The sequence below is a fragment of the Phaethon lepturus genome, unplaced genomic scaffold (genome assembly GCF_000687285.1).
Source record: "Phaethon lepturus isolate BGI_N335 unplaced genomic scaffold, ASM68728v1 scaffold7812, whole genome shotgun sequence".
In the NCBI taxonomy this organism is placed as follows: domain Eukaryota; kingdom Metazoa; phylum Chordata; class Aves; order Phaethontiformes; family Phaethontidae; genus Phaethon; species Phaethon lepturus.
The window spans coordinates 16168-25720 of record NW_010524125.1 but is presented as its reverse complement, the minus strand read 5'-3'; the positions used below and the strand labels follow the sequence as shown (position 1 = coordinate 25720).

General features: G+C 42.2%; 1 protein-coding gene across 1 annotated transcript; it reads right to left on the bottom strand.

Moving 5' to 3' along the window:
- Window positions 1–210: 210 nt before the first annotated feature.
- Window positions 211–3633, bottom strand: LOC104617105 (fatty acid-binding protein, adipocyte-like). Its single transcript, XM_010282334.1, has 4 exons — window positions 3487–3633; window positions 2078–2250; window positions 1753–1854; window positions 211–446 (listed from the first exon to the last, which is right to left on the bottom strand). The coding sequence occupies exons 1-4, from the start codon at window positions 3557–3559 to the stop codon at window positions 396–398; spliced, it is 399 nt and encodes a 132-aa protein (XP_010280636.1). The 5' UTR covers window positions 3560–3633; the 3' UTR covers window positions 211–395.
- Window positions 3634–9553: the final 5920 nt, after the last annotated feature.

Genomic DNA, 9553 nt, shown 5'->3' with positions numbered 1-9553 from the left:
CCCCTTGCTGTGCACAGACTCCTTGCAGTGGGTAGCAAACACGCAGCACTCACTGGAGGATGCTTTTGTGCCCAGGTTTATATCTAGTAGGCCTACAGCGAGATGGGTGACAGCAAGTGTGGTACTAGCTCTCACATGATGCTTTCCCGTACAGCACCCTTGCACCCCCCCAAGCCCCTTTCTGACAAACTCCAGCACAACAAGCACAGGTTGTAGAAAGCTGAACATTTTATTGAATAGTCACACAACAAATGAGACTAGCTGCATGTAACTGTTTTGGGATATATCTGTAAAAAGTACAGTTCTCTTTAAAATGGAATTTGTGGAGTTTTTCTCCTTTGGTTAAGTTGTTTTTCTCCATCTTTAAGCATTAGTCCTGTGTGAAGATGGCATCTTCATGCTTTTTCATAAATTCTTTTGCAGTTAACATTATTCATGGTGCATTCCTGGAAAGAAAGAAAAATTTAATCAGCTTTTAACTCTCACTACATGTTTGTTAGTCAGAAGATAGAGAATTACTTATCCATTGGGAGCCAGTGTAAGGAAAAATTTGCATTTCTCCTTCTCTAAAACCAATTGCCAAAACAGCGAAACTCAAGTTTGAGAGCTTCAGAAACAGAAGTCTGAAATACAAGCACAGAACTGAAAGAACATCAAAGGATTGCTCCAGCGACCCCCAGGAGATTTCTGATCTCCTCTTAAAAAACTCTTAAGAAGGCTCCTAGGACTGGTGATTGGACTTTGGAGCTGGGCATGAGTCTTTTTTCTTTTTACCTTTTGCAGCTGTGGCTAGTCTTCTTCACAGACGTGTACATACCCTCACATACACCCACAGAGTCCTACACAGCTTTCAGACTTGCAGCTGCTGGTGTCAGCCTCTGCATGGTAGGCTCTGTCCTCATCTATTTTTCTGTTAGACCAAACTTGGTTTTGCTCAACCTTTCTTAATGAAGTTGTTATTAAAAACTATTTCTATTTGTTCTCCTCCGGTCTCTATCCAAATACATTTAAATATCAATTTATGGACATATTATTTTTCTCTAGGGGAGGGCAGAACTCTTCAGGAATTTTGTGCATATGTATAATTTTGCAGCATGTAGGAATCTCAGCTGCCTTTTATGAACACAGTTTTAGTCCCCTCCCAGATTCCTCAAAGTGTCTTTCCTAAAACTGGAGGGCAGTGCTGGGAAGTCCCAGACTGCAGGTGGGCCTCACAGGCACCAAGTCAAGCACAATACTGTCTGACCAGATAACACCAACCAACAGAGCTCGGATATAGGTTGCTTTATTTTTGCTATAGCATCATATTATTGACACAGTTGTTGGTGATCCATGGTACAGTTCCCATAGATGGCTGTTGAGTCTCTACTGGAGATGAACAGGAGTATTTTGCATCAGCATAGAGCAGACAGACTTAACATGGACTTTGCTAATGCTTCCTCTATACTGCCCAGGACTTAAAGATTCTCATATATAAAAAGTTCCCTCATGAGGATGTTGTTTTTTTCTCCCTACTCTTCCCTAACCGTGTCTTGCTATGAATGGAGAAGAAGCACTGCCATACTACTCCATAAGTGTTATAGCAATTCAGTTTTAGTATATACTCCAAACTCATTCGGAGAGACATCTCACCAAGTGCCCGGAGTCCTTTCAGATGCTTTCACTCCCCGTGTTTGAATCCAACGTAATACCTCTGACAAACGTGAATTCCGCACAATGAATTCAGTGATTAAGCAACAAAAATGAACTCACCACCACAAGGTTCCCATCCACCACTTTTCTCTTTATGATAGTCTCTTTTCCATCCCACTTCTGCACCTGGTTCAGCATGCCATTGTCTAGGGTTATGACGTTCTGCCAAACAAAAAAAACCAAAGCATGGCTGTTTCACCAGGGTTCTCTGGGCTGAAGAGAAGACTGCCTCCATGTCCAAACAGCACTGAAGCACAAAGCATCCATAGCACTCTTACCTTTGAAGGCAGCATTTCTACACTGGATGTCAAAATCACAACTCCGTCCTCCTGCTCCCACATCCTTTTTGAGACACGTATTTGGAAAGTGCCGTTTTTGGACTCACCTTTGTTTTTCTGTCATCTGCTGTGGTCTCGTCAAACTCTTCACCCAGCTTGAAAGAGACCTCTGTATTTTTGAAGGTACTTTCTGTTTTGATGGTTATCACATCACCATTGATGCTGATAGTTACATTGGGCTTGGCCACACTAGCCATTTTCCTGGTAGCAAAACCCACACCTGTAAATAAGACAGGGCACTATGAAATTTTTACCTTTACTCAGTGTTTATCTCTTATTTGTCAGTGGAAAAAAAAACTTCAATGCTGATTTCCCTACTACCTTTTGATTTTTCTTTTAATTCTATGTTGCATAAGTTCCCTTGTTACATCTCAGTAACTTGGTATGGTTATAGACCAAGCTGGGTGGGATGACGTAAGGAAATGCCCTTGTATGAATAGTAAAAGCAATATTTTGAAGACTGAGACAAGATTTTAATGCCAGATGTTTGCACATACACTCCTTCAAAATAACTGTGGTGGTTTGTACACTAACTTGTATGCTAACTGTATCTAAAAATAAATAAGCAAAAACATATGACAGTTTCTAAGCCACAAAACCAAACAAACAAACAAGAAAAAAAAGCGCACTTTTTATATTTATCAGTGGCTAGGCTGAATAAAAGGAAATGATTAAGAAATAGCTGGCAATGGTTACGTCCTGAGTAAAATCTGGGGCAAAGATTAAGAGTGCAAGAGTCTCAGTGAAAGCTGCCTGAATGCTGCAGAAGTCCCAGTGAATATTTTATCCCTAATCTCCAGATAAACCCCCAGCTTTTTAGCATGTACCGATCCAATCAGTGCAAGTTACCCCACACTTAAAGCATGCGGAAACCTTTTAAAGACCAATTTTAATTCTAAGCAAGAAGTCTACATCTTTAGAGAAGAGTGTTATCCCTCAAATCTTTTGCAAGTATCTGCATGAATCCATGCAATTTTCTTAGTTAATATTCACTGCAGGCAGCTACAGAGTTTCATTCACTGTAATAGCCATGAAAATTAATCAGTCTCCTAGTCCAGTAGCAATATGAAGAAGTTTAGGTGTGTTGCTTTTAGACATAGAGAAGCTTGCTGCATTCTAGCATTACACCACTTTGTACGCCCAAGGATAAAAGCTAATCCACACAAAATATTGCAGTGATGTGTGTTACTTCCTTTTCTAACACTACTAAGTAGGCATGCATAGACTTGGCTTACCTGAAACTATTCCTCCCAATCAAGGTTTTCCTGTGTTATAGGAATTTGACACCACTAATTCAAACAGCCAAGTTCTCCAATTTAAGACCATCTGATCAAAATAGCTGAACTAAAAACCCCTTGGTAAACAGCATAGCCAGAAAAAGCAAGTAAGGAATAAAGTTCAAAATCAGCATTCCTTCCCCGTCCCAGATACAACAAGTCCAAATAATAGTTCTCACCCAGCTCTTTCATATAGTCCTCAAAGTTTTCACTAGAAAGGAGCTTCCAGGTGCCCACAAACTGGTCACACATTTTGTCAGGCTAGAGGGAAGTCTTCCACAGGATCAAGGAGAAATGCAGGACAGGAGGATAGTATGAGCTCCAGGAGATCAGGAGTTATCTTTAAAAAGGAGTCTTGGCCACATGATGCTCTAGGATGACCAATGAAGAGGGAGTCGCAGTGCCCAGTGTTTTCCTTCCTCCCCTACCCCTCCTTTGCCAGTAGGTCATAGTGTTATTATTCATATGCCCTTACTAGCACAAAGATCACTGTCTTGTTTTTATTTAATTATTTTTGTCATTCAAGAACACGCCACCTTAAAGGCAAATAATTAAATCATATTGTCTTGCAGATGAAAAAGGTAGGCTCAACCTACAAAGGGTTATATTCTCTCCCATACTCTTTTCTTTAATTTCAGACCGCCATATCAAATGGACACAGCTCAATTCCTAGAGTGTAAGATCTGAAAGGCTCATTGGGATAATTTAATTTGCTTTTTGCACCCCTGCAACAGAGATTTTCTCCAGAGAGGCACAGAATTACAGGAAGAAGTGGATTTGGGGCAGAAAGAGAGAGTGCTGGTACCTGTAGGAAAGTAAGGCAATAAAACTACTTCCTTGATTGGGAGCTCCTTATCATTGCACCACCTGAATCAATTGACCAACAGGTCTATATTCTGCTATTATATGATGGAGGGGGATATAGGGCTCTATGAAAAGCCAAGTAACGTAACAGATGATTTCTCTCCCTTTTGCTCCTGTGCTTTATGAAGACCTATGTCCCCAATGACTAGCATTATGACTAGTTGTGGCATAAACCTAGGCTCTGGTATTGACCCACCAAAGGTCCCTGGACACTTTATTTGTTTTCTGTTTGCAGTGTTCAGGCAATAATCTGCTTGAGGCAAGGTGTGTACAGGCCTGACATAATGAGGTCCACCCTGACTGATCGCCTAAGCCCTGTCATAGCTCAGATCACAAAAAATGTATCAAAAAGAAGTCAAGCAATTCCTTAGAGTTTCCTTTTGGCTGTAACATGCTGTTCCAATGACAAAAAGCAGTTAATAAAGGTGTAATAAAACTCCAAAACCCCAGCCCATGCAAATCTCTTTAGCTAGAATTCCTGGAGGCACTCTGCTAGGTGTTAGGCATCAAATATCTCGGTCCACATATTTTAGTACTTGTTGACTTTGTAAGTAACAACGTAGTAGGTAAATTATTTATATAGGATTATAAGATCATAGGGAAATTTGGAAGGGGAAGGAGTTCAGGAAGTCTCCAGCACAGTCTCTCACTCAGGCAGGGCAGGGCCACCTCTGAGCTCAGACCAGGCTGCTCAGGACTGTGCCCTGTTGGGGCTTGGAAACCTCCAAGGATGGAGCCTGCACAGCCTCTCTGGACTTCAGGGGCTGTGCCCCTGCCCAACTGTGTCCAGGGGGAAAGGATCTCCTTATATCCAGTCTGAACCTCTCTTCTCTCAGCTCACTGCCCACCAGGACCCTGAGGACTTTTTCTGCAGAGCTTCTCCCTAGCCAGTCTGTCCCCAGCCTGCATTGCTGTGAGGGCTGAAATTGTTTGTACGTGTATAATTAGAATCATAGAATCATAGAATCTTTGGGTTGGAAGGGACCTTTAGAGGTCATTTAGTCCAACCCCTCATGTAATCCGCAGGGACATCTTCAACTAGATCACGTTGCTCAGAGCCCCGTCCAACCTGACCGTCAGTGTTGCCAGGGATGGGGCAGCTACCACCTCTCTGGGCAACCTGTGCCAGGCTTTCACCACCCTCATTGTGAAAACTTTCTTCCTTCTATCTAGTCTGAATCTACCATCTTTTAGTTTAAAACCATTGTCCCTTGTCCTATTGCAAGAGGCCCTGCTAAAAAGTCTGTCCCCATCTTTCTCATAGGCCCCCTTTAAGTACTGGAAGGCTGCAATAAGGTCTCCCCAGAGCCTTCTCTTCTCCAGGCTGAACAACCACAACTCTCTCAGCCTGTCCTGAGAGAGTTAGTTACCCTCTTATGCCTTTAAGACTGCAGACTGTGGGAAAATAATATTCTTTTTTGTCCTTTTTTTTTTCTAGAATAGCTAATCTTAGGTTTGACCTATTATTTTTTGAGTTTTTGCATATTTACTGACTTTGGGCTAGTCCCAGTATAAATAAAATAATATTCTAATTATTTAAGTTGCTGATGTTGATTCGTTTTCTTGGAGTATCACATGCTCCGGTCCTCTTTAAAAGGAAGCTCTGAGGGGCTCTCAAGTTTGTGTCATTATCTATCTTGGCTGTTTTTACTTAGCTTTATTGGCTTGAGAAACACTGCACCATGTGCAAGCAGTTTGTAGGAACTTGAAAACTCAAATCTGGTAAATGTATAATCAGTACTTGAAAGTATCAGGTAAGTGGTGCCCGAGATAGAAAGGATGCACTCTGGCTGAACTCGGTTCCTGCAATGACTTTTCTTGCCTTTTGGGAACTGTTCTGTCTGTGGCTTACTACAATTAGCATTCACTTCTTTGGAAGGGAAATAGTGCTTTTATATTCAAAACTATAGCCTGAGAGTGGGAATTGGCCTTCCTTTGGTGGCAACAACTGTCTGCAATGCTTGTGCTGCTAGAAGAGTTTTTTTGGGAGAGAAGTGAAACACCTGTTGCAAACAAATCTGGAGCAGCCAAGCGCACCCTCCCTAGGCAGTCAATTACTTGCACCTATTTAAAGTGAATCTGAGCTATTTGTAGATGTCTTGCAAACATGATGACTCAAAAATGCAAGAAGACAGCCAGCTTGTGGGTTGACTTGCTCATTTACTTCAAAGCAAGCAGCTATCTGGGAGCAAGCTCATAGCTCTCACTTGGGAAGTATCTTACCGATGGTCTCCTTTCCCTCGGGAGAGACTTCCAGTGACAAGAGATAAGCTTGTGGCATTGATGTCATCCAGTACAAATCCTGCCTGCTCTCTGGGGCAAAGGCCTCATGTCATACAGCTCTGCTGACAAAGACTGAAGTGCTGAATGGTCATGAATAAATCAGTGGGGCTTCTGAGCCTGGAAGCTTAGGCAATCCTGGGATTTGTGTCACTTGCAGGAGTGTCTTGCCAGGAAGAGCTGGGCAACCTAGCTAAACAGCCCTATGGTCACCAGCACTGATGGGATCTAATACTGTCAGAAGCAAGGGCATCCTCAAAAGTCTAGAAACCTCCTTCAAAATAAGAGGGAATTTTGAAGGTAAGAGGTAAACCAAGGAAGAGAAGCTGGTGAGGGTCCCGCACAATGAGGAAATGTTGTCAAAGTAAATTCATCACAGATGGAAACCCTGTCTCTTAATTCTGATATGAACTGATGTAGCTGAAGTCTGCAAACAACAATGACACACTGTCTGCAATGTGTTTTTGGGGTGCTGTGACCTTTAAGGATGGTTCCTGGTGCAGGAGGTGCAGAAGTGGAATAGCAAAGCAGCAGCTGTGCAGGGGAGATCTGTGGATAGGAAGGTGGTGCTGGTGGTTTAACTCTTGCTCTGCGAGTCAGACCAGTGGTGGAGATCTACTTGAGATAAACAACTTTTTATAAAAATTATCAAAATAGTAACCTGCTTTTGGCTCTTTCAGGCATGCAGGAAGAATGGCATTGCTTCCACTAGAGTATGTGAGAAAGAGGATGCTTATTCCTGTAGTCGAGATCTGTCACTTAGGATGGTTTTTAACTGAGGACTGTGCCAAAGCTTTCCTGGTACTTTAGATATGTATGGATTTGTTAGAGTAAAAATACAGCTTACTCTCAAATGAAATGAAATTCATGAAAACATGAATTAACAAATCACAGTTATGACTATTAGCTTAAATAAAGGCTTCTTTCTCCAGTTCCTCCTTGTCCCCGAAGGGCAATGGTGTACAACTCCTTCAACTACTATAGCTGTTGAGTTGGTGACTACCAATGAGCAGCAGTGTATTGGGCTTACACAGTTGTCTCCGTAGTTCTGCTATTCTTTGAGTCAAAAACTGGAATGAAAAGGTAAGACAATATCCATGCTCAGTTCCACACATGATGCAATAGCCGACTATTAGCCTGTTGACAATGACTTCTGTTGAAAACTTTCTTAAAAGGAACGTGGCCTCTATGTGGGTTATTAGTGGCATAGATAGCAATGTCCATAGTAAGAAAAAAACCGTGTTCTTGGAAGGGTTATTAAAAATAGGGATTTTCCCTTAAGCAGGGAAGGAACTGTGGCTTTGCTGCAGGCTTCCTGTTCAGGCACAGTAATATCTATTGAGAAGATGGGCTATAGCAGCTCTCATGCCAGGAAGGAGGAACCATGTCACACTGTCTGGTACTGGTGAAACTTAGACTGAGCAAAGTTTTCTTAATACTTGTCTGGCCGGATACGGGAGTGGGAATCTGTTCTGAGGCCCCAGGCTAACTTTAAGAAAGGTAAGCTAATGTTGGAGTGCAGACAGGAACAGGTAAAAGGATGCCCATCTCTGCTCGCCAGCTTGCTACTTTCATATCTGATTGATGTTTGAGACAGGTGAATTGTCTTAGACTTCTGCTCAGCTGGGAAAAGTACAACTAAATCTTCGGTACTCATGATGTAAGGCACTGACTTCACAAAATTCTGGCTTCAGTTGGTCTGAAAGTTCAAGAGGCCAATTGGTTTTCAGTGGCTTTTTTCTGTCTCCCGGGGAAGGAGGTGAGCAGGAGACATGAGCAGGTCCTTTTTCCTATGCTCAGCAGAACAGTCCCCAGCAGCAAACTGATGCTCCCCCACTCGTGGCTGTGACTTCAGGCCTTGCTCAGGACTGAGGGTACTATTGCAAAAGGTCACTTTGTTGAAGGAGTTGAGTTTTGCCAGCAGCAACAACAAATCTGTTTTTTCCTTGAGTAGCTACTGGCACCACTCTACCGGGTTACATTGTTGGGCTGTGACATTTGGAGACCTCAATCTGGTGGGCCCCAGCACTTGATTTTTACCTTTAGTGATTCTGGGTTCTTGTGTTTCCTCCTGGAGTTTAGCCCAACCAACGAGTACTCCACATGCTTAAACAGGTTTCCAGCATCTGAAAGCAGGACTGTGAAAATTGAAACATCTAAAAGGTGTTTCTGAAACACTAAGCTATGTTTGTGGCAATGCTAAGAATAGAAATGAAATCTCGTAACTCCAAGGCATAGTGAGATCAAGCCCAAAACAAAACCTGCTGGTTGACGCCATTAACTTGCAATTAAAATGCACATGATTACATTTTCTGAACTTGCTTTAAAGATGAAAAAAAAAATGCAGATATGGCTGGAGGGTATGGCAAGCCTCTGAACCCTTGCCTTCATTGAGTTCTCGTGAGAGTAGTGTTGACAGCTGAGATCTGGCTTTTCTCAGCAGATGGCATGGCAATAATGTACGCCCTCAAACATTTGTGGCTCATGCCTGGTGACTGCTATTCCTGAGGAAAAGACTGACTTCTCATACACTCCCCTAACGTGTATGTGTTCCCTCATTCCTGGAGCAAGTCACTTGGCAGCGTATGGAATCCCATTAATGCTATGAATTGCAGGGAGTGAGTTAAAAGGAATACCAGACAAGTAGGGAAGGAGAAGTATTTGCAAATCAGTTTTCTTTTTATTGCAATGAGAAGACATGCAAGTACCCTAACTCCTACAGGCATGCAGGTGATAGGCTTCCAGAAGAAAATGTGGGCATTTCTGAATAAGAATATTCAAAATGCCAGAGCTCTACCTCCAATATGCTGTATTCAGCAAATGCCATAGTGAGATTAGTGATAAATGTCACTTAAGGACTTCCGAAGGTTTGTACAAGAGAAGATATTGTTTTGCTGGCTATAACATAGGCATTGCAGATGTTTCATGTTTCTAACTACCTACTAATTTCCCTTATCTAAAGAACAAGTTTAAAGTTGTCTAAAGTTTCGGATGCTCAAATCTGTCTAACTTTTTTCATGTACTGTACAAGTCTTGCATCTAACAACAGGGCAGTTCCTCTTAAGAGTGTACAATGAAAGTCAGCCTTTTTCTGAGTGGTAC

Excerpts from the sequence above, each read along its gene's own strand:
- LOC104617105 (XM_010282334.1), bottom strand. The coding sequence starts at position 3,559 with ATGTGTGACCAGTTTGTGGGCACCTGGAAGCTCCTTTCTAGTGAAAAC. Across the intron at positions 2,251-3,486 it reads GGACTATATGAAAGAGCTGG|GTGTGGGTTTTGCTACCAGG; the intron begins GTGAGAACTATT and ends TCTTATTTACAG. Across the intron at positions 447-1,752 it reads TGGATGGGAACCTTGTGGTG|GAATGCACCATGAATAATGT; the intron begins GTGAGTTCATTT and ends CTTTCTTTCCAG.